This window comes from Falco naumanni, chromosome 8, assembly GCF_017639655.2.
Source record: "Falco naumanni isolate bFalNau1 chromosome 8, bFalNau1.pat, whole genome shotgun sequence".
NCBI classification, from domain to species: domain Eukaryota; kingdom Metazoa; phylum Chordata; class Aves; order Falconiformes; family Falconidae; genus Falco; species Falco naumanni.
The window spans coordinates 13,890,526-13,916,490 of NC_054061.1; the positions used below are offsets into that span (position 1 = coordinate 13,890,526).

At 38.5% G+C, this 25,965-nt stretch overlaps 1 protein-coding gene across 4 annotated transcripts in view; it reads left to right on the forward strand.

Annotated features, from left to right (window-relative positions):
• The first annotated feature begins 1,038 nt into the window (after positions 1-1,038).
• Positions 1,039-25,965, forward strand: part of GABRA1 (gamma-aminobutyric acid type A receptor subunit alpha1) — a 43,977-nt gene continuing 19,050 nt past the window's right edge. The window contains exons 1-6 of one of the 4 annotated variants that reach the window (XM_040603836.1): positions 1,039-1,203; positions 3,748-3,835; positions 7,631-7,743; positions 17,678-17,745; positions 23,532-23,752; positions 25,395-25,477. In XM_040603836.1, coding sequence (XP_040459770.1) covers positions 1,146-1,203; positions 3,748-3,835; positions 7,631-7,743; positions 17,678-17,745; positions 23,532-23,752; positions 25,395-25,477 — 631 coding nt within the window. In that variant the 5' untranslated portion in view covers positions 1,039-1,145. The other 3 variants (XM_040603838.1, XM_040603839.1, XM_040603840.1) reach the window with 3 other exon arrangements.

Below are 25,965 nucleotides of genomic sequence, written 5' to 3' on the forward strand. Positions count from 1 at the left end.
GAGCGAAGGCAGCTGACCACGCTGCGCTCGTGGCAGCTGGCAGCGCCTGGCATTTCTGCGGGAGGCTTGGAGCTGATGCCAGGTGCCCTGAGCTAAAGCCACGGTAACCGGCGGGGGGCAGGTGAGCGGCTGCGGGACGTGCCCGGCGCCCCCCGCACCTGGAGCTCCAACTTTCTCCTGCTCGTCCGCAGAGTCCCGCCCGCTGCGCTCCCACCTGCGGAGGGACGGCCGCTGGCTGAGGGTGACGCTGCCCTTGGCTCCCAGCGGCTCCGTGCCCCTCGCTGACCACAGGTGGGCCGGGGCCGGGCCACCACGCGTGTCCCGGGGGGGCAGCCGGCCGCGCCGCTCCCGTCGCGGGCAGGAGCCGAGCGCGGCCGCCGCGGGCCCCAGCGGGGCCAGGGCTGTCCCGGTGCCGGGGCCAGGGCTGTCCCGGTGCCGGTGCCGGGGCTGTCCCGGTGTCGGGGCCGGGGCTGTCCCGGTGGCGGGGCCGGGCCGCCGCTGCCCCACCGGCGGGCCTTGGGAGAGCGGGCAGGGGGCTGCGAGCCCCCCAGCGCAGCCCCCGGCAGCGCCCCGGGGCCGCCCCGGGCACCCACCCGTGAGAAAAGGCGTGTGAAAGTGTGGGAGAGCCACCGGGTCCCGTAGCCGGTTTTCTACCGGTCTCGCCCAAAATGCGCGTTACCTGGCTGGAATTAGGGTTGCACAGCATCCCTGGCCCCGTCTGGCCACGTCTATAGGCTACCGCCCGGTCGCTATAGGTGCATACAGTCTATAACACGCGTAGTGCTGCATCCTCTACATTTCCAGCTAGCCTTCATTCATATTTAAGCCGCGATTAAATATTTGATCAAAGGTTGAAGGCTAACGCAGGGCGGTGATATTTTTAATGTACGACCCCTTAGACCAGACTGGTTTGTAAACCGCAGGTGCCCAAAGGTTCCCAGGGCAGCATCCCCCCGGGCGGGCAGCCTCCCCCCAAACAACAATAATGCTGCAGATTGTAGAAGGATTTGAGGCTGCAGCCAGAGAGAAAGGGATTAGGGCGAGAGCACTGGAAGTTAAATTGTGCTGCATATAAAAAATGGGCGGATTGGTCTCTAGATGAGAGCTTGGTACCACCTTCCTTTCTAAAATAAAATCTCTCTGGCATGAAGTCACAGCCTATTTCACATCCGGTTTACCCTGGGACGTATTACTACTGTCTTGGTAAAGAGCAAGCTTTTGTTGTATAGCGGCGGTCGGAATATTGGGAAGAGAAATCTGGGTGCCGAGCCCGGAGGAGCGGAGCAGCGGCGGCGCCAGCGATGGCCGAGGCGGAGTGAGCGGCGGAGCCGGAGCCGCGCAGCCTCCGCGCCGCGCGGGCGGGCGGGCAGAGCCGGGCAGCGGCGCCGCGGACCGTGCCCGAGGGGCTCCCGGTAAGGGCGGCCGCTCGCTCGCAAACCCGCACCCCGACACCGCACCCCGACACCCGCACCCCTGGGCGCTGCCGGCGGCGGCACCGCGTCCAGGCGCGCAGGCGGCTCCTCGCCCCTCTCCGCAGGTACCGCCGGGCGGTGTGAATTTTTCCCTATCCCTCCAGCTTGAAAATCCGCAGCGATCGATGGGCATCGCAATTTATCTTATTTATTTATTTTTTAGCCTGGACTGATTTTCACCGGTCGCTTGGAAAAGGTGGTTTTGGTGTTGTTTTTTTTTTTAATTTATTATTTTATTTTGGGGCTTTTCTTTTTTTTTTTTTCTTTTTTTTTCTTTCTTTTTTTTTTTTTTTTTTATTCCGAGGGAGGCGGTGGGAGGGGTGGCTTTCCCAGGGTGAGGGGGAAATACAAAGTTGAAATGCCGGGAGGAAAACAAGTCGCGATTTGCGCCCCAGAGGTGGGTAAACCTCTCACCGGGACTCAAAAATGCATCAAAATGCCCCTTTTTACCCCCGTGAATTTTTGGTGGTGGTTTTTTTTTTTGTTGCCTTTTTTTTTTTTCCCTTCCCTTTCCTTTCCAGTGGGCGCTGCTGAAATTCTCCCAGAAGCGTGGCTCGCTCTCCCATTTTGGATGGGAGAGCAGAGCTGGGTCCGGGGCGCTGCGGGCGGGGGGAGGCCGGGGGCTGGGGGCTGCTGCTCTTTAACGCGCCTTGAAAGTCTTGGCTAACATTTGCTTTTTCCAGCTGCAAGAAACTTTCCTTCTCCAGGATTTATAGCGCCTGTATGGGTTTATTGAAGCGGGGGGTGGTGTTGGGAGGGGGGGTGGGGGGGGTGGGCGAGCGTGGAGCTCAACAGATCAAGATAGTTCAGAATAATTCACTTTCCGCTCTTTCTCCCGAGGAGCCTTTTGCAAAGGCAGAAGTTGGCAGGACCGGGAGAAGGCGATTTTTGAAGCCACAGATGCTGCCTTTCCCTTTGGAAGGGGGCTGATCACAGGGCAAGTTCAGATGCAGTCTTGTCCCTGAAGATCTTTCTCCACGCTTGCCTGCCACATCCAGCTCCTTCCTCCCAGCCAGATTAGCTCAGCCCTGCTCAGTCCTTATCTGCCGATCATTTGGCTATAAACGCATTAATTATATCTCATTGCTTACATACCGCTTTGTAATGATATTGTATTGATTTAAATTGTCCCTGGGAGTGTGCAGTGAACGGGGCTAGCTTTATTTAAAGGTACAACAACATTTCCATGTACAGGGCTTCATTTTTTCAGGCATTTTTAAGAAACTTCCATTCACTATTGGGGGAAAACATGGGCTTCCTATTTTGTTGCCCTTATTTCATGTAATGACTACTAAAAATCGACTGGATTTCAGCACAGTATATAGATTCGTAGAGGGACCTGCAGCATCTCCTGGGCAATCAGTTATATCTGGAACACCGATTCCACAAATACCAGCTAACTTTGTATTTTATGGCTTATTGGAAAGCCAAAGAAACCTTCAGAGTTGTGTTACTTTTTACTCAAAGGTAAACTGAGAGTAACTCAGTGAAGTCTGGGAAGAGGACAGGAGTCATTTGGAGAGGAAGAGAAGGCTGCTAATGCAAAAACATTTCCTAGCAGCAATCAGAGACTGGTAGAGATTTAGGAGATGGTGTGTAGGTTGTCAGCACATGGTTTGATTATGAATCGTGCCCTTTAGCTCAACAAAAATACTAGTGTGCATGTGTAGCAGCAGATCACAGAGTCAGAATTGGATCATTTTGCTCCTCTGATGCTAATATTTCAGGGAAGAGGGGAATAGTAATATCTGTAGAAGATAAAAGTTGCTTCCATCACATCAAAGCAAAGCAGTGGCTGCAAGGGAAGCACCGCTCTCCTCAGTCACACTACCACACACCGACACCTGCCAGGAGGTTTGGAAGGGCTCGGGCTGGTTCAAGTCAAGCAAAAAGCAATTACACTGGGTTACCTGGAAATGTTATGGAGGTGCTCTGTCACATTTTCAACACAGGAGGAAAGTGAGTGAGAATTGCCAAAGAGTTTGGGGACAGCAGCTTTAACTCTTAATTGCTTTTGTTAAAATTCAAGAATAATGTAAACAAGAATACACCCTTACTGCCAAAAAAATCCTGCCCTAAGCCTCTGTGTCTGAAAGCAGAAGGTAAATAGGAGAACAGCCAAGGCCGTGCTCCCTTATTCTGAATGACATGAGCTACAGTATTGTGAGGTCATTGCCTGACATCAAATTATTCTGCAAAAGTTTCCAAAATCAGATATGTTTTTCCACGGTACCTGTTTTAATGGAGGGGACGCTGATGGTTATTTTCCTTCTAGTTTCAGAGCCCACCATGAAGAGACTCCTGGTGCTTTGTGACTGCCTCTGGGCCTGGAGCCTCCTTCTGAATGCTTTGACTGAAAGAAGGTGGGGAGTTATTTTTTAATGCACCGACATATTTTAAGAACCTTTAATTTAATATAGCAGCATAAGACAAATACTGCATGGGCTGTACTAGTACTAAGTGTATTGGGGGAAGTTAATCCCTGTTCAAATCCCAGCTAAATGTAACCAAGGCAAGTCTGAAAGAAATCTACAATTTGTTTGCATAACGTCTTTTTTTTTTCAATAGTGTGAAGAAAAAAAAGAAAGCAAAAGCTTTCTGAAACAAATTGAAACTAAACTACCTCTTAAACACCTGTGCAATCCTGTCTGCTCTTATATAATGACTACTCAGAAACACAAGTTTCTTCAGAGGAAAAAAAAGTGTAATGAAGTGTTTTTTTAGTCTCATTTAAGTGCTGTTTAGTAACTTTATTGTCCCTGCAAGCAGAAGCAAAACTTTCACTTCTTTTGGTCAGGAACATGTCCTAACTTAGTAGCTGTTTTTGCAAATCCGAAGTAGATCTTCTTGGTGAAGGGAGACTGCTTGGATGAAGAAGGATTTGTAAGCTCAAACCCCATAACAGCTTATGTTTGAAAGGCCATGCTGCGCTGAATTTTTATGGAACACATGTTAAAATCAATCTAAAAATTGCATTAGTATTAAGAATAATTTCTGATCATACAACACTTAACAACGAGTAGGTTAACTAAAGACTCTAAAGCAGTTTGAAGTATACTTGAAGTACTCTCTGCAATTCAAAAATCAGTTAAGGTGTTTAAGAAGGTTCATAGCTATATATCTGCATTTTAAACATACTAATGTCCTGTCAATAATGTTACCTAATGACCAAAAAGCAGTAGGAATTTTGTATTGTCAATAGCGGGTCCTAAAAGATGTGTTTGTGCCTTAATCTCCACAGTGTCTCCTTATGCATTCGCAGCTCTAGATAAACTTATTTTCTGGCTACCCTGAAGAGTTTAAATAGAGTGGAGTGGACAAAGTGCAAAGGTTCAACTGCACAAGCATTTCCACAAAAAAAAAAACCAAACCAAAAAAGAAGAAAAGTGGATGATTCATGTAACAATTGCTGTATCGAATAAACATGACATTTTAGAAGAAATACCTTTATTTTGATAATATATTAAGAAAAGTGAGATTTGAAGTATTCATGAAATACTTCATCTGGCCTAGCTAGAGAATTTTATGAAAATGTGTTTATTATAGAGATATGTGTGTGTGTATATATATACACACATATATCTTCATTATATCTATAACGTATGCATGTGCATTCTTAAAGTGACAATTAAAATGCATTGGACTAGTGTTTAAAAATTATATGGTGTGTCACTATTATAATGACCTGTAGATGGAGTTAGTGCACAGTTTTTTATTATACTGTGGTTTAATATGAAAACACAATCGCATAGTCCCTTTTTCCTCAAAATGTACACACCTTACATGAAATAGATCTGTTTCTAAAGCCATTTTGTCATAGTAATTTCCCTTGCCTTTTCTTCTGGAGTGCTGTTAATCCTTTATAATGAAAAACAATTGATGAATTAGAGAAAACGTCTGTGGTACAGGAAGACATAGTCTTTCCATATCATTATTCTTGTCATAAAAAAACAGCATTCGGACTATTTTAATAGGTGTGTTTTGAGTGAAAAATCACAATCCCTCTGGACTTACAGTATGCTTCATACATACACAAACATGCAGATTCTTCCTGTTGTGACCATGTCGTTTAAACCCAGCCCTAACGGTGCTTTTTACCTCCCATAAAATGGTGGGAAGAACAGGTAAGGGTGCTGACAAATGCGACACCCAGAATGGAAGCGGTGTGTTATATTGCATCCTTTCTGACTGCACTGCCACTAGTCCATCTTTCTGACGCCTCTTCTGCAAACATACTCGTTTATTGAGCACAAAAATTTCTGAAGTGTTTTTATATCCTTTTGCCACCTTAAGCCTGATGACCTTCTGCTATCCTTGAGATATGTATGTACAGCAACTTGTTTACTGACAATGAGTGTTAACGTAACATTTAATCCAGTGAAAAGTCCTGTGTTGCAATTCTACGCAAAGCGTAAGTGGAATGATCCTTTGAAAGATAATGCTCACTGGAGACAGCAGGAGAACTTGTTAGCTGGTAACATATAGGAAACATAAAAGAAAAAAAAATACTAACGTCTGTGACTTAAAATTCAACATTAGGTATGAAAAATAAATATTAATCAACCTTTTTTTTATATTCAGTGAAGTTATATGATATGGCTACAGGAAATTCATAGTATTTTTTAAAACTGTTAGAGATTTTGTCTTCTTTATTAGAATCAGTGATCTATATGCCCTGAAACCCCTGAAAATCGTTCTCTGCAAAGTCACATCCTATTGAAATAAAGCAAAAGTGAGTAAAGCTGTGTGCCTCAGTTCTGAAACTCACTGAAATTTGTAGTGTTCCGTATTCAAACCTGTACTGCAAATTCACCGGGCAGCATTTGCAGAGCACCTATATTCAGGGTACCTTTCCTCCTCTCTGTGTTTGAGACAAGTGGGATGTACGTGTGGGATACACGAAGGATGTTTGACTGATGCAGCTTCCAGAAAATCATCTCGTAGGTATTTTAATAGAACCAGCTCATTTCATGTAACAGTATATTCCTCCCAAGACGCTCTTTGCTGGTTAGAGCAGGAGCAACTGGCGGAGCAGAGACCCACGTGTCGCTGGAGCAGCGTGGAGAACGAGCTGCCCAATGGAAGAATCGCATTTGGGGCTAGACTTGATCCTAACAAAGGCTTTTGGCACTTCACTGTTTACCCAGTTCAGTAGCAATTTGGGTGACAAAATTATGTTTTGGAAAGCAGTGGTTTTGCTTTTAGTCATGATGACTACACATGTTTATAATGGAAGTCTTCCCAGCAAAGAGGGAAAAAGTGATACTGGGTTTGGCTTTAAGACAACTGTAATCTGTGATTAAGGGAATCATCTATGACAGCGTATTTGGTAAAGGTTTCAGATTTAAGAGAAAGATTGATTCTGATGTCATCTACAGCAGACGGAAAGCACAGCCTAAGGATTTCATTATGATTTGTGTTGATGGAAGTAAGATTTTGGTAGGTGAGTTCAAAGAGCTTAATTTTATCCTTGTTCAAGCAAAATTTCAGAACCTTTGGCTGAGTTAGAGATAAACATTAGGGATTTGTGAGTGAAGCTTTATAGACATGAGAGATTTCTACATCAACAGATGGTTTTGTTACACATTTGTAAGGAAAAGTTGGAGGTATTCCTCCAAATCTAATCGCTAAAGGAAAAGAGGAAATAAAACAAAATTCTCACTCACTTGATTTACTTCTATATTCATAAAGATGACAACTCTGCATTTTTTGTTTTATCTTTATTTTAGCATTTCTTTTCAGTACTTAAGTGTCAGTGTTCTAAATTGTTGTATCTTTCTTTGTATGCAACCCCTTTATAACTATTATGAATTAAAGACATTATCTTTTGCTGACAAATGAGCCTTTTCCTGAGGAACACATGTGTTAGAGCATTATAACCGTTAATGAATAATGAGATAAACATTAAGGAACTGATTTTCTATTTGCTCACCATTTATAGAAAGGCACTGATTTTCTACAGTTTTACAAAAAAATATACAAATTAAGAAGAAAATATTTAAGTGAAAGAACTCTATAAAGCACTACAGTTTTGTTTTATGGAGGAAATTTTGTGACCATAAACCAGTATAAGCAAGATTAAACAGGCTTGGGAATTACTATTTTGTAAGGTTATTGGTGAATTACTGTTTTTTCAGTTTAACTGTTCTGTATTTCAGCTACGGACAAACCTCGTCACAAGATGAACTTAAAGACAACACCACAGTATTTACCAGAATATTGGATCGTCTTCTGGATGGTTATGATAACCGCTTGAGACCAGGACTGGGAGGTGTGTTATATTATAATTTTCAAGGTTACACGCAGTTAAAACAAAGTTATTTTTTCATTATATACTTGTTTTAATTCTATTTATATATACACGTAAAATAATGCTGATATGTAATACCATTTTTTCAAAAATGCCATGTTTTCTCTGTCATTCACATACTCAGTTTTCTCACGCTTGTATCCAAAAGAAGAAGAAAATAGTTCACAATTCAAGAAGATATCTGGATAAATATTAAAACTTTGAATATATGAAGAACAAAAGATAATAAAATATGACCTGTGACCTGACAAATGACAAGTTTATGAATCAGGCCTAAGCAGTACATCTATCTATGACTTTCTTCGTAAGAGGATTTAGCTTTAAAAGTAAAAGCATCAATCAACCCTAGTCATAAAAGTCTTAGAGAAGTTTATAAGATATTTTTTTCTGCTTATGTATGTCAGGATTTGTTTCTGTGACATTTTGTCTTCACAGCTTAGTAAAAATGTCTGTCATCTGCTTTTGGTGCTGAATCCATAGAAGGGTACAAAATCACACAGCAATTACAGCTTTCTGAAAACATTGTTACAGAACCTAGTCTTTAGTAGCATCTCTGTGTCCATGCATTGATTTGTTCTACGGTGACATGATCCCAAATCTGGGTCTTAAAAGCTCGTTGTTCCCAAACATGAAAGTTCTAAACTTACAAGCAAAATTTGTTCTTTCCAGTGCATGGGAAGGTTGGGTTTACTTCTTTCAGATGACTTTTTGTTTGTTTGGGTTTTACTTTTGGACAGTTCAGGTAAAATGAAACAAAGGAACCCATCCCACAAAGTATAGTTCAACCTGTTTTCATATAATAGCTCTCAGAGGAGCTGCATTATAGGAAGAACAGGGTACTGCATTAAGAATTCTGACGCCATCTCCTGTGGATGAAATGGAAGGCAATTAAAAGTAAGCTTATTCTGCGGTTTGAGGCTACCATCTTACAACAGTTCTTGAATTTTGAGCCAGCTTCTTCAATGGTTTGACTGCACTAACTTCAAGGACTGGTTAAAGATAAAATTCTGTTTATAAAGTATTAACACATTTAAAAATGGGTTGGTCTGTAAATTTTTGTGTGCAATTTCAGATAATACAGAACAAAATAAGAATCACTTTTTACTTTTATCTACCCGTACTTTTGCCTGCTTACTTGTAAACCCTAGGACTAGTGTAGAAATAAATGCTCCTTATTCTTTGATTAATGCAACTGTACAGTTCAGTCAGCTACTATATCACAGTAAATAAACATAGCAGAGAGGGAAATAAATAAATGAAACTCTGTAAACTGTGTAGAGTCTGGTACATGTCTACAAGAAAAATCTGAGCATATAATGATTTCTTATATGAGTTTTGTAGCTATTATTATTTGTTTAACAGCTACTAGAAGAGCAAACAGAGATGCAAAAGGACTTTCTCTCATTCTCCAGATTGCAATTTAGAGAACTAAGCACATCAGTGTAGAGTCTTATGTATGTGTATATATATATATATATGTTCTGAAGCCAGACTGCAAGGGTGTGCTGGGAAACCAGGTCTGTGTACCTCGTGAAAGGAGCATCCAGTCCAGTTAAAATTTATTTCTGACAGAAAGACTGTTTAATGGAACTGCCTCTAGAGGAGGAAAGGAGTCTCTTCGCAAACCTTAATAGCCATTTACATCACTATCAGTTAAAAGCAAGGATGAATGGAGGTTAGGAAACATGGGGTGGAGGGAAAGCACGGTTGGAGTATTTTCTCTAACCAATGGTTAGAGAGAAATTTAAATAATCTTTACATCCCTCCTTTTTTTGAACTGTGTTGCGTGTTTCTGCCTGTAGCCGAGATCCTTGAATATCACAATTTCCCTGCTGCTTAGTACATTACAGTTTCACAGTGTCAATTCAGCAGAGTAAATACAATTTATCTATTCGTCAGCTTTGAATACTAGAATGAAGAGTACCAGGACTTTTTAAAAAAATCCTACATTTGATAAAATTGTGGTCAGTAAACTAATGTTTAAAATCAAATCTAGTAAGAACTAGCTTTAATCCTTTGACTGTTGAATAATGCTTTATTCAGAAGACATAAATTATAGATTTCAAAAACTAGGGACAAACATCTAGGCCAATGTTTTCAATTCTGATACCAATATATAATAAAGGGTTTGCTCAGGAATTTTGATATTCACCTTACAAAATCTTCTTGCTGAGGTATCTAAATATGAGCTGAGAACCTCAGGGTGACTCAGTTCTGACACACTTGGTTTAGACACATGGTATAATGGAGAAATGTATTCTGAAATGTTCCACATGTAAACAGATACAGTGAGAAATCTAAACCAATATATCAAATATAGCATGGGTTTTGGAGTTGGAACGTCAATAGCCTTCAATTATAGCACAGTCTTTTGCTGGAAATTTAAAAATTTTCTTCCCAATATCAGTGATGACTTCTTATTAAATATTTCAATCAGAACATCATTTTCATCTACTGTAAAGAGAAAATTGAGAAAGCTACTAATGTAACAGCATTTTTAGAAATATAGAATTAGGTCTAAAACTGATTCATTCCATATTAGCTGTTATGTAGCTATCACAGAATTTAAGAGACCAGACCCTCATACATATATATGTTGAAAAATTTTATGTTGTTAGGCACAATAGAAATCTGTGTACCACCAAGTATGTTATAGAACTCTTCCAATTATCCACAATTTTCTATCCTGTTCTTTCTACGCCTTCTGAGAAACAGCAGATGAAGTAAAACATTGCATGTACAGTTACTTTCGTCTACAGAAAGGGGCACGTTGTGGAAAAGTCTCGGCTTATCCCTGTACGACCTCTCCTTCTGTAATGCAGTTTTTCAAATATATACACCTACAGAAAACAGAATTCTATGCATGAACAGAAATAGAAAAGAGAACTAGTTTCTCTCTTTCTCACCTATGGAAGAAAAGATAGATGGTAGATTTTCTTTAGTCAGTTTATTTGTTTCTCCTCCCTCATGTATGTTTGTATGCGTGAAGAATTCAGTGACAAAGAGGTATGTTTAGTGAAAATTTGTAATCAATTTTGAAAGGGCTTTGATCTTGATCTTGATCTTGCTCTACTCACAGGAGTATTCTCCTCCTTTCTGAAGTAGAAGTGATGATATTTCTCTATCCCAAATTTGCAGACTTCCTATTAGTGTGGTGAACAGTTTCATTGTTTTGTGTAGAAATACCCTCGTGAGGCAGACAAGGCACCATGAAGCCAGGAACTAGCTCCTGGTGAGATCTCATTACAAAGAAACACTGTTGGTCCTATACTATAAATTTATTGGGAAGCCAGGTTAAAAGGTGGAGCATTAAGATAATGAAAAATTTCAAGGTGCTGAATTTTGCATTACTCTTTCAGCATGCATGCAATCAGTGCTAGATTAATATTAAGTGTTCCCTTTCCTTTTTTCAGATGTTCTTTTGAGGTATCACTTCAAAAGGAAAAGTAAAAAACACACATGCTCCATAAAAGAGTATGGGAATGAAAACCATTATTTGTCAGATAACCCAGTAAGGCCATATCTGAAATTAACTGAGCAGCTCCAAGCATTTTGCTGTTAAACAAAGAAGGAATTATTTCTCATTAACAGGAATATAAAAAACGAGAGAAGGTGACCCACAGGGAAAAATTATAGTGATTGAATATGTCCGTTATTTTAAAAATGGCATTGTGGCTAAAATGAATCTGATTTTTCTTTGCAAGAAACACGCAGCACTATGTTATGCATTGGCACATTTACACCTCTTATCAATAATTGTTGATATAAATTATGTTATTTGGATGTTTGTCTCCTTCATATGGGGGCATAGTGACTTAGTCAGACATGGCTAGGAAAGAGCATCTGTTGTACCCATCCATAAAGATGGACAAATAACTACATTTACATTACATTATTTATGCCTGGAAAATAGAACTTTCAAAATGAATGTAAAAACATTCTGAATCACACTAGAGGACACCTATTAACTGTATAAGAGGATAATAATTTACAAAAAGCAGGGAGGAGGAATTGCAGAGAGTAACATATTGAAGCTGAAAAAATAGGAAATCATGTTAGACATTAAGGGAAAAAATAAACAGTGAAGTTATTTAGGAAATAGCATGATTTTCTATGGGAACTATCTGGATCCTAAAACCTGAGGTGATCAAAACCAGGCTAAATAATAAAGATGCTCTTCCCTTTTTAAACATACAATCCCAAACAAAATAAAGACTCGGACAGAGCTAGGAAGGAGTCAAATAAGGAGGAAAATTCACCTCAGTGTTTGGTGACCTCTCCTCATAAGCAACTATATATAGAGCGGGAGTTTAAAAGAATTGAAAAACAACAAAAAATGATGGAAAAAATAAGTTCCTCAGATAAATGGATATGCCATTGCCTTTTGTTCTGGGTTGGCTTCATGGGGGGAATAGAGATGAACCCTGGGATGCCAGCAATGCAGATGTGGAGTACCACAGTGGAGGGAGGGTGGGTGTGCACAGGGCAGGTTGGTTATACTTGATGCTGAGATTCATTAACATGAAATCAGGTACAGCTACCAATTTTTTAAGACTGTCACCTTTGCAGTGCACACATCCCCTCTTTATAACTAAATGATACCATGTGGGCTGTGGCTTTTTAACTCAGAATAATTGTACATGTGGTTTATCCCTTTAAAAGTGATTTTGTAGTAGAAAGGAAGTTTATACAGAACTAAGAAGAATAAGAGTAGGTTAGATTATTGATTATCTTCCTAAATGACATTTGCTTTTATAGTCGGGTTGAATGCCCATTAGATCATCCCAAGCAGATTATCAACATTTTCAGTATTGAACAGAATTATACTTCTTTTATGCTATCAGTAAAAGCTATTTGTTGATCTCCTCTGTGTGATGTTTATGAAAATTGAGTATGACTGTCCTTAAGTGGAATGTCGGTCCATCTCAGGCGATTCATTATTTCCACAGAGTGCTTATCTTAAAAGTGACGGAAAATAAACCTGACAGTATTATGTTAATTAGCTTTTAAAATTCAGGTTTATGAGAACATTATCTATAAATATATGATAAACTAACCTCTTGGTGATTGACGTCCCAATGGAAATTGTTGGATGTGAACTCATATCTGAGCTAACAAAGTTTAGGGAAAACATGGGCTTGGTCTGTATGTATAATAAAGAATTAGTTTAGTGTTTCTACTATAAATGAAGAGAGTCCTACACATAATTCTGTAAATAAAGCATATATACTATTTTTAACTTATATACTTATTCTTAACTATACACTATACTATACTTTATAAAAACTGAAAGGGCTGATTTTGGTCTTTTTTCCACTCTGTAGGCACCACACTGATGTAAAGACAACTGTAAAAAGCCATAGCAGACCCTAGGAAATTTGATTTCATAGAACAGTAGGGAGGTAGGGAGGATATGAGCAGCTTTGAGCTGTTAATTGGCGGGTGGAGCACCGCCGTGACACTGCACAGCTCTCGGTAAACCCTTCATAGCAGCACAGCCCACAGCTGGGTAATCACAGGACAGCTCGCTGTTCTCCTTTTTGGTTAGCACTTCTACAAAAGCAGCAGTGCAAAGTTCTTCTGAGTGTTATTTGTTGTGGTTATTCAATCAAAATACTTCATAGGATGCAACCAGGGTGATTAGTCTACATTACTTTTTTCAGTAATAATAGTGTACCTTATACATGCATCTAAATTCCTTTCATTCATAACCATAGGAAAAGTCTTCTCCACTTTAATAATTACAGCACACACGAGAGATGCAGGAGGAACAAGTGCATTACTAAAAAAAAAAAAAAAAAAAAAAAGAGAACTTGAACTACCAAAATATGCAATTCAAATAAGCCTTGTGCTCAAATACCAGCAGGTCAGAAAGGGAAATAGTTAATGTGTAGTTCCCTATGATAAATAGGCTTGTTTCCTGCTGTTTAAATAAATCTGTATTTCTTATTTTGTTCTCAATTTGTAATCCAATCACAATTCTAGCAATAATGAGCTCCCTGGGAGTTTAAATCAAAATATTTATTGTTATTAATTTTGAGAGTTTATGTTAGTCTAGCATCATTAGCAAAACGCAGTGGTTGTAAACAGTAAAATTACAGTAGTTGACGTTGACTGGTGCTTTCATAGCTGTATGTGGAGCAGCTGCCTGAGGCTGTTTCAGAGCACCTAGGTGTGTTACTCAGTTGCTATTTAGCTGATCAGTAACTACTCAAACCCTGTGGTTGCCTTATAGTGAAACTAGTAAATCATTAATAATTTCCTTGGGTAACTGGAATTGTTACACGTTCGACAGGTATCCCTATATTCTTTAGTCCTGGTTCATGAGATAGATGTTGTAGTCAAGAGACATGGTCAACATCTCTTTACAACTGCTGAATTTATCCTCAGCAGGCCAGTCAGCTCCAGACCTGAGCTTGTTTTGTTTGACGACTTAGAATTTTCTCTAGTTCTTAAGGATATTGTGAAGGTTTTGAATATAGCCTAGGATCTGAGGTTACTGGAAAATGCATTCTGAGCGTTTGAAGCACAGTTTAAGCCTTCCCATGGTAATCAAGCTGCAGACTGAACGTGGTTAACCTTGATTCTAAATATATATCCCAACTGTATGAGTAAACACATGTCCTGTGCAGGAGTGACTCACAACTTTTGAAGCTCTTAACAAAGCACAGCTGAATCATCTAATTAGTAAAACAGTAAATAAAAATTTCAAAACTTCCATATGGCTTTGGAGGGGCTAATCTTTTTCTGTGTTCATGCACACTTTTTCATTGCTCTTGAAAATTCAGTACATATCAAAGAAAAAAGAAATCATTTGATGGTGTACACAGTGGGTTTATGTGGATTTGAAGAAACCTGGGATTAGATGCTCTGCAAAAGTGTAATCAGTATAAAGATAACACAATCTTTTGTGAGTGCACAATCTGAATTTTCTATTGTTACTTATGATTTACATGCCACTTAAATTATGTTCAATGTTATATAGAAATGAAAGGCATCACTCATTTTTCCACTCCCTTGGAAATCTTCCATCTTACTGCCAAAGCCTTTAGTTTCCATTTTATGTCCTCAAAGAGATTTCCTTAAGCCTCAAACCTCTCTACTATGACCCTGTCTCCCAAAACTAGAATTCAGGATACCACCACGTGATGCGCTGCTGCTTCAAAGAGCATATTCTGTGCCTGTGCAAGGTAAATCAGCTGTATTTTACAAAAGACAGGCTCACTGAGAGCTGGGGCTCTGAGTTGATACCATTAAGGTATGAACACCTTGTGCCTGAAGAGCTTCTAGCATCTTCTATCTCCTAACCACACCAGTGGAATTGCCTCAGTTGAAAGGAGATGGAGAGATGGGAAGTCAGGATGAAAGATCTTTAAGAGTCATTTAAGTTTCACTTTTCAATATGTAAAAGGCTAATAGGTTTCATGATGATATTAGTTTCTCAGACTTGAGAAAAGGTGATTCAGCAGCTGGGACTTAAAGAATCCATTCAGCAAAGATTTACCAGACCTTGTGAAATCTCCATCTGCTTTTTCTGCCGGCTGTTTCATACAAGACCACAGCCTCCTGGACTTTTGTGAAAGTGACGGGCAGAAGGAGAGAATACTTCCAAGCCAAGTAATTTCTGGACAACCATATGCTTCTTCCAGTAATAGAAGATAAAATTTTCACTCTGAACATTTTTAAGTCCAGAGCCAATTAGATGTCAAGAGAATATTACATTTCTTTAAGTCAGTTGAAAAGCTTGTAAACTATGATAAGGTCAAACATTAATTTCACTGGACAGCCAAGGAGGAAATTTCACCTATCCAGTGCTTTTGTCAATAGTCACTGCAGTTCCCACACGTCTCAGTTGCAGATACAAAGAATGAAAAGAATATTATTAGACAATTCAGCCATAGCACAGTATTTTACTTCCTGTGATTATGAATAATACATTGGAAATTTCATCCTTCAACTTTCTTAATGAGTCCTGGAGATTACTTTTTCTACCATCTAATTTTTGCATTAACTTGCTAACAGAGTACGTGTCATTCAGTGCATTACTAGAATGACAGTAGAGGCAGATCTAATATTACATCCTGATTATTGCTGTCTCACAAAAGGAGACATTTTATTGTATATCTATTAAACATTTATATATATTTAGAAGTTGTAGACTTTTTTGAGTGAAAGTGAAAAACCTGTATGTGTGTTGTAGAACACTGATTCTTATTAGAAGTTTTGCATCAGATACAGAAATGTATGTTACTTAAGCTTGATTCCTTATTTCACTTCTGTCAGAATTCGCTTGTCAGATAGAGCAAATCATATTTAAACAGCCCAAAGTCTTTTGAAATCAGAGGGTTGTATTTAATTAGTCTTTTAATTTCAGTATTTTATGATAATTAAATAACATTATATAGATAGCTACATGCATGTTTCTTAGTCTAATGAAAATTTTTGCCTGCTGCATGACTTTTGCTTACTAAACATGTGCTTATATTTTAGCCACTTTTCTTTAGGACTACGTTCAATATTTCAAATTTATCAATTTATTTCTTTTTTGAAAGTTATTTAAGAAACTTATCGCTCCTTCCACATTTGAAATTTCTACTAAAACCCCCATGCTGGCTCGTATAGCACTATACTAAATGTATTCACTTACATCACTGTAAATTCTGAAAGCTGATGGGGTTAGCTCCACTCAGCACTGTTTGGATTTATGCCTCCAGGTGGTGTTACTCCCTGCAGCTATATTTAAATCAACAGAGTAGTTTTGCTATATGCCATCTTGGGTGAATATTTTGTGATGTGTGGCCCAGAAAATACTGATATGTTCAGAAGTGACTGGTACCGTGTGCGTGTGTGTAGGGGGGAAGGAGAGGAAGTGGGAGGTTAAGTTTACGTGTTTCTCAAAATGACTTTTAACAGTGGATCCGCAGAAGCCAGATGTCTGGCTCTTTCTGGAGATCAGCACCATTTTAGGTGTCTCAGGCTCAGCATTTCTGACCACTAAAATCATTACATTCTTCTGAAGTGTCCAAGGACATTGTGCCATGGAGCAAATTTACATCCTTGAAATCACAAAGATGTATAGCTTTACGGTATAGCATATAGATATAATCTGGGTTATGTACATGTTATAGATTTCTGGATTACTATTTATACTAATCTATCATTGAGGCCTATAAAACAAATAAGGTAGTTTAAGGGAAATCTAATGTTAGTGGCCATATCAATTTAAAAAGAAACCTACATCATTTGCAAACTATAGCTTTTAGGCATAATTCAAAAATTTTAGGAGGCAAAGTTCAGCTGATGCTTATTTGGAAAAGTTTGAAGTCCTTTTTGTTTATTGCAGTTAAGGGTAACACAGCCATTTCTAACTCACACCAATAAAATCTCTTGATGCTATTATACACCATAATGTACTCTCTCTCTCCCTCTCTTTTTCTTCTATGTTCCCATGTCTCAATGCAAAATACATAATTCATAAGCCCAGGGTTAATTATTAGAGACCTTCATTCAGCTTGCCCAGAAACATTGAGTACTCAATGAGACTTGAGTACGGTGGAAAACTTTCAGCACTGTTTATATTGTCAAACAAGAAGATTTATTAGTCACAGAGTGAAAAGCTGTACACAACAGTGGAACTGTGGCTGCTGTACTGGGGCGTCACAAGCCACCTCTCAAAAAGCTCTTTGGAAACACTGTAATAAAAAAACTGTTGCTGACAATATTGACTGTGAAATTATGTCTAGAAGCAGTAAATTATCAGGACCGTATTGTAGACCAATTTTAGAATGGCTAATCAAAGCCAATAATTTTTCTATTTATTGTGAGAATTGGTAGCAGTTAGATCTAATGAAGGCTGTTGATAGACACTCACTGTCCTAATTTCCTGCTTCATCAGAGCGTGTAACTGAAGTGAAGACTGACATCTTCGTCACCAGTTTTGGGCCTGTTTCAGACCATGATATGGTAAGTGATGGCCTATATTTCTACAACATTTATTTTCTCTTGTCTTTTTAATTTAGAGGATGAAAGATCGATGCAGTGACTTATTTACTCCTTTTAAGGCAAGGGTTTTTTTTAAACCTTGATTCCAAAACGCTGTCGGCTTTGATGTGCTACCATTCCTGTTAGCTGTGACTCCATTTAAATGCCCTGAAATTAGCAGCCTCAGTGACTTTAATAATGTGTTTTAACAGACCTTATATTTGCTACATAATATATTATGAAATGCATTAGGGTTTGGATCCATATGCTTCTGAGAGTGGTCGCTCAGGTCCTTGCTGGCACATCACTGATCCAATTTGCCAAGAAAGGTCATCATCTTAAAATGCATTTAACACTTATGCCTACAGTGTGACATCCATACAGTCTAACCCGTATTTTTACACTAAAAGCTACTGATCAATGGGAAGTGACTTTCCTACATCTTGACTGCTGAAAGAGAAGAGAAGAGAAGCTTAATGACCGAATTAGTGTCACTTCTTTATGGAATGAATATTGAAATCAAATTTCTAGATAGCAGCAGGGGATGGAGAAGTTCAAAAAACTGAATGAAGATGTTGTGAGCTGTGGTCTTAAAAGATATTAAAAATTGTGTAAAAAATACAGATAAGGTACTTTAGATTTTGCATATAAATGGGGTTTTAACAAGTAGGTTGGTATTGACAGGGAAAGCCTGGTCTGCAGCTACTACTGTCTGCTGGGTCCTATTTTAGGATGAATGCTGGAAACATCCTCATTAATTTACACTCAAAAAAAGAAAACAGTTCAACCTTGTAGCTGGCTACATTTAGCTAAATACACTCACCAAAAGAAAGATGAAAAAATTATCACAGGAAAGAAATTAAGTTCCATTTCTTACCACAAAATCAGCAGTTTAATTTGAACTGAAACTGTAGACAGGACTTAAACAACAGATTATTACAAATTCCTGACTAGTCAAAACAATGTCAAGGGATGGAATAACAGAGAAAGTAACTTTTAGTAGATAGCTTATTTTCCCAAATTAACTTTATAAAAGACATGGTTTTCCTGATTGCTTCGAAAATAGCAGTTATAAAACTACAATTAGATTTATCAACTGATGCCATGGTATTTAAATAAGAACGAACTGGGCAGCACAGACTTCGTGATCAGTCGTTCTGCTGAGAAGACCTGCAATGGAAAGGTAATCTAGGGAAACACCTAGGCTGGGGACTTGCCTCCTCAGCACGTGCATACAGTACTGTCTAAGTGCTATATATACCATGAAGAAGAATTAAAAACCAAAGTCATTCAGTGACTTCTGCTCTTTTGTTCTGTGATAATCTTGTGAAATTATGATGTCTACTTATTACCCTCAATTACACACCGAACGAGGAGAAATTCCTTAGATTAAAGATTGGTAGAAACCACTGACAGCCACGATTTGTATTCTGGTAATCGATTCATTAAAACACTTCATCTTGCTTTCCCATTTCTGTCTCAAAACAGGTAAAACCAATCACGTCACCACTGGACAAACTGAAAATTTTGAACACAGTCATGTGACTGAAATATGTATTTTTTTAATTTAATAGTCTTTGAATTAAAACTGTAGAACTGCAGCTTGTAAGTGATCTGAGATTGCTCCCTTTCCTAAGAGACCAGACTTCCTGGGACAGATCTCATGTTAATTTCCTGAAAATTAACATAAATTATGTATTGAGCTGGACGTAGGTGCTTGTGGGAGATGAACAAAAAAGAGTGACAGATATATGCAGGTGAATGTATGCTTTGTATTAATATTTATTAGAATTGTTTTCTATAAGTCAGCTAGCTAAGCTACTGTTTGCTCCGTTGAATCAGATCTACTAGAAATTTCCAATAATGAATGGCAATCTAATAAACTAATGGACATGGATGCTTTCCTACATGTAGACATAAATTTAGAGTAACTGGTAGGCCTGCTGAATTACTTGAGACTATGTAATGTCTGGACTTTAGCATCTACTTATGCCTTGTGGTTTCAGGTGATTTAATTATTAAGTAAAAGGTAAAGCTAATTTGGCTTTCCTAGGACAAAGTGATGTTTGTATGGGGTTTGGGTTTTAAGGAGGAATAATATAGCGAAGCCAAAAATAATCTCCTTTCAGAATTAAGAATAAGTATATTTGGAAGAAAAATACTGATTTCAGCAACAATTCAGTACAGCTGAATTACTATAGCATAAGCAATCACTACATTAAAAAAAAATAATCTCAAAACCAGTTAAAAAAACATACCATATTCATTGGCTGCTGATTTTCACTTAGTTGAACAGGAGAGAGAATTAATCAGTCTCTTAATGAAGTGTGTGACCAAGAAACACACAGGCAGGTGTGTTTGGAAAACTAAAGAATCACAGAAAAGCAGAGAGTGTAAACCTCCTACTTGCCTCCCCTAAAAAGTAATGTGTGTGCAGCCTACTCATGCTAACTCTTTTGCTGAAGGAAATAAGTGTGAAATCAGAGACAGAAAGATAAAATGAAGAGCTTACCAGAAAACAAATTTTATGGTAATTTCAATGTATGTCTAGTGCAAAGTCCTCTGTGCATACCACAGGTTGGTTCCATCATTTGAGGGCTACCCCACATTTGCTCTGGTGAGCAGATTTACAGTAAGTGTCGAGCGAATTGTGGGATTTCGTCACAGGGAGGCCTCCCGAGCAGCTGTATCGGGAAGGATGCGCTGCTGTCTGCACCCGCGCCTGATGGCTGGGAACTGGCAATGAGCTGTTCCAGCTGATGCCATATGTTATGAAACTACAGCCACAGTGAGGCATCAGCATACCTAGACCATCTGTTTGCAGAAATCCAATGAGGCAGTTATATAGATAGTAGGTTGATATATCAGGGAGTACATGGTGTTCCTACCCACTCTCAATACACTCTTTTAGGAGCAGCATATACATAACCTGTTATTCTATAAAGAGAATGTCTTGGCTTGTTCTAAAACTTAATAAAGTTAAATAGGAGAAAACCACTTCTTAAAAGAAAACCATCTCTTTTGGAAGAACTTTGCAGGTTTTCAGGCATGCTTTCTCAGATGGTGGATTGAACTAATCAACAGATAACTGGCTGTTCTCATGTGACTGTCATTTTTGTGAAATTTCTGATGTATGCTATCCCAAATAAGAAACGTTTTAAAATTCACTTTTTTCATAAAGACAGAACGTTGTTTTTCTAGTAGACCTTCGTTCCCACTCCTTCTGTATTTGAAGTTCTTGAGGAATGAATGTGTATCTTGCTACCTGGACAGCACCTTGTCTGATGCAGACCACAGGGTGGTCTATCCTATGAATAAACAGTCTCCATGAAGAGCTATTAGATGAGTAAATCAGAGAATGTTTAAGTCAAAGTGTTATAAATATTCAATACCATACAACTTATTGCCAAAATGCAGATAGGAATCTTCTTTCTTTACTTGCACACTAAGGAATGAAGAGTCTCTGCTGCAAAGAATTTATTCCAAATGTCATCTCAGTCATGTGTTTGCACATAGACCACTGCTATAGTACATGGTTTGGAGAAAATCCTTTCATTCCCTTGTTCTGTATGGCACCCTCCTGTAGAAGAAAGCCCTAATCAGAATATCTGATGACTTGACCTTAAAGATCAGCTGTCTGTCAGGATTCATTTGAGGAGACTTACTGTACTTATTACACTGCGCAGTGAAAGCTAAAGAGTTGAGAATCTCAGCCAAAATGAATTCATCCTATATGGTGCAATGGACTGGGATAGAGAAAGGTTCAGTCTGTGCCAGGTATGACCTGTCAGCTACTTTTTAATTGGGTTTTATCTTATGCTGTCAGGTCCCTTATCAAATCTCTCAGACTCCTTGTTCTTTTCCAGCATAAGAACCTTATGTTCATATAAAGTGAAGAACCAGACTCCCTTCTCTCAACCTGTACCACCTCCCACTCACCTCCTCCTTCGCAGTTGAAAGAGATAAAAAGGGAATGGCTTACAGGCACGCTGAAATGATGTCACCTTCTGGGCATGTCTTTTGCCTTTCCCATGTATGTAGTAGGAAATTTTCTTTGGAGCTAGTAAAACATGGAAGAAATCCAATATTTTAATGCCATCTATTGCCTTTTAAATCACGTTCTCTCCTACCCTGCTGCACACCTGGGGCAAGATTTTGCACACAGGTCGACCTAAGGCCCCAACTCAGCAAAATTCTGAAGCAAGTAGTTGGCTATAAGTACACAACTGCTGTCACTGGAGCTGAACAAATCCAGGCTTCAGCAGCTGCTGAAGATTGTAGTCAACCTGCATTATTGTACATTCAGAACATACGATTTAAAAAAATGGAAATACAATTAAGTGTGCACCAAAATGATTCCCAGGTCTGGGATGTAAACAAAACAAAATAAAACCCAAACAAACCCAAAGTAAGAACACTCCACAGAACTACAACATTTCCATGTCCACAAGAAAATTCTTTAGGCATTTCATGCCCTAAACCCAGGAAAAATACACCACCTGTAAGAATCACCATTGCTAATTACTGCTAGTTGCAACAAGGAGCCAACAGCTCACAATTGCTTACATTGTATGGAGCGTTGCTGTTTGTTAAAAGAAAAATCACGAGTCTAAGGGAGTCTGCCACAGAGAGGTTTTGCATACTCATTCCAGAATGTTTGTCTTTACTAACATATTCCTTGGAGCAGCTAATTTCCCTATACCTACGTGTGCCTTCCCACACAGCAATTTCCTTTATTTCAGGATTTGCCATCTCCATTAGCAGGAGGTCTCAGCAAAGGTTCAGTTTCTCAGCCAAAATATTATTCATGGTGACTTTGTAGAGTGTTTCAATAGCTGCTTTTGACATTTATCACAATATCATAGCCATGAATGACGGAAGGGGCAGGATAATGCCATACTGAACTTTCATTCCGGAGTGGAATTTTTCTCTGGGAAAATATTGTACTCTACAGCATTCACAGGAGTGTTTCACATTTTCACCCCACATACATCTATATTTTATATTTAATACTCCAACATATTTTTCCTAATTTTGCCCTCTCCCTCTTAACCTTGTTCCTGTTACTTTGTAATAAATAATTTATTCGTTTCATATGGAGCGTTGGGTATTTTGATTCTTCTTTGTACACCAAGTCAGCCACTGCATCTCTTCTCCATTGGCCCAGTCCTTGCATAACCGAACTACGTTTCTTCATCCCAAGCTGTCCTCAGCTTGTGCTCTCTGTAGTCCAATGATTTGGCCCAATGAGCCATTCCACATCTCATAAACTAGACCACATAATTTTAGTGAATTGTGAACTTTTTGCAGGTTGACTACATGCTTATGCTAATGAGACACTGGGAACAAAAGGCTCTAGCAAGACCCTGTCTCACCAGGCTTATTTCATTTTAAGAGATATATCCTCCTGTGCTATGCATACTGGCTACAGATCCACAGCTTCAAATTATAGTTTTATGGAAGGTGAAGAAAACTAAGAAGAGGGTGAATTATTTTGTTTCCACTACATTATATCTCAAATTCTTATCTAACTTTTGATATACCATTCTCTCTAGCGCTTATTCTGTTGAACACAGTAATGATATTGTAACTGTTTAATAACCAGCTTCAGGTACATTGTAAGTAATATAGAGAATAAAAGTTCTGATAATTGCTAATTTCATTAATAGTCATCTTGCGTCTAGGGAATGGTAAGAATATATTTTTCGAGTTCTTATATTGCAACATATGGTATCATAAGCATTTCCCTTTTTTCTGAATTGATGTAGGAATATACTATAGATGTATTTTTCCGCCAAAGCTGGAAAGATGAGAGATTAAAATTCAAAGGACCTATGACTGTTCTCCGGTTAAATAATTTAATGGCCAGCAAAATTTGGACACCTGATACCTTTTTCCACAATGGAAAGAAGTCAGTGGCTCATAACATGACGATGCCAAATAAACTATTACGAATTACAGAGGATGGGACATTGCTATACACAATGAGGTGAGCCCTAAATATTATATCCTTAATTTAGTTTGACAATTTAACTTGTTGAAGCATCATATTTTCCCAACAGGAAACAGGTCCCTTTTTGAGCATAATTTGATTCCTGCTTAGCAATTATTCTCACAATAGGTCGTGGAATGATGGACAAAGTGAGGCATTTGCAGTGTTTATTTTTTCCCCTCCTGCTGTGCTATTTTTGCAATCACTGGATGTTTCTTAATGGTTGATTTTTAAAAGGTACCTATCGTATGAGGAATCCATCAGTTTGCAGAGGACTTTAGTTTGGAATTACTTTCAAGGATTCCATCAGCAAAGTATAATCAAGTCTGGAAGTTTAATATAATCTAGACTACTAGATCGAGTAGAAAGGATTTTAATCTTTGGATCATATAGAATGCAGAGTCTAAGAACAAGCAGATGCACACAGAATTCATTACCCATTCTTCATATTTCTTGTTCTTGGGAATACATGACAGTCTAAAAATAGACATTTCTTATTCCATTCATAACAAGAAAAACAAGTCATTGAAGCATTTGGAGAATTAGGAGCAAAAATTATTTTTGTGCTGGCACCACTCATACTAAAAATATATTATTCTCTTAATGAATGACTGAACTTTAGCTATCCAGTTGTCAAACGAGGAGTTAAATAAATCCTTTTGAAATAAAAATGATATACAGTCATAGAAACATTCTGGCTTAAAGGACTGCAAATTAAACAATGAAAAAAATGGTATGTTGTCTCTAAAGAGCTACACATCCTCTGTGTATGTCTTCCATAGAATCATACAAGGTATGAAGTAATTCTGTTGACTTAAAGGCAAGATGGATAGCTTCGTATGTAGGTGAATGCTGAATTTTCTTTTAACAATTTTAAAGATGTTTTTAAAAACAGTACAAGTATTTGGAGAAAAAGTCTCCAGGCTTTTAGGAGCCTGTCAAATGTGTTCAATTTATTCTGCAACATCTTTCAAGATTGCCTGGACTAGGGTAGAATCTGCTTGGCTGGTAGTTATACATGTCCAGGTCAATTTTTCTTGTCTTCCTAAATGCTTGGCTGTTCGGGATTTAATCCACAGGAACATTATCTTGGCAGCACATTGTTCACATATGTCTCTCTTTTGACCATAACCATTTCTATTTGCTCACCTTTGCAAGTGCCTTAATGCAATCTTCTGCCTAGTATTCAAGTATTGTTGTTCATTCCTTGCAGATGTGTGGTATGTGACTGTTTCAAGTTTATTTAATCTCTTTTATTGAGAAACATGTTTGCACCCAAGCTGATAGCAATGAAATGATTTCAGCAAATGCCTGAGCATCCAGAGTGGGCCAATTTAATGGTGGCAGCAAGGAAGCAATTTCAGTTGCTAATAGATTTTAACCCTCACGCCAAGTTAGAAGTCTGAGCATGACTCTGCTGCACAGTGAAACAAGGTAGAGGGGCAGAGCCAGTGGCACTGGTGTGCCTACATATGCCTGTCAGCACCCTCAGCCAGAGAATTCAGGTCCCGTTCTAGCTGCTAATTAATCACATAACAGATATTATGCTATACTTATTCTATGTGTCTTAATAGAAGTCTATTTGCTATTTCTATGAAACTAGAATAAATGTGTCCTTTTGCTCATTAATCCATTATAGATTGACTGTGAGAGCAGAATGTCCAATGCATTTAGAAGACTTTCCTATGGATGCACATGCTTGCCCCTTGAAATTTGGAAGCTGTAAGTTTATTTTAAATTGAGGATTCTCCCTTTTTAGGCCACTTTTAAAAAGTATTTTGCAACTGAGAAAACCTCAAGGTTTAGATCTTGTGTATTTTCCACTTTTTTTTGGCAGGGTTGTATTTTTATTCTTATATATATTTATATTTAGTATAATGAACCTCTTCTATGTGTCTTAAATATTCTCCAATGTCATGCCTGGACATTCATGAAGGAGAAGAATGACGGTGCTCTAAACAACTAGAAAAGTAGTTTGTCATATAGAAAATGTTGTTAATCTTACAGTTGCTTTATTTTGTTAAGACCCAAAATCAATGTTAGAGAAAAATAATACAGACCATGGATAACTGAATTGGTTTAGGTTAAAACAATTTAGAATAAAATTTTGCCTAAGATTATAAAATATTCATACTACAATCATACAACATTTCTGGAAGTGAAAAATCTCAGAAATCTCCAAAAAAGAGTCCTAAGCTTGCAACATTTGT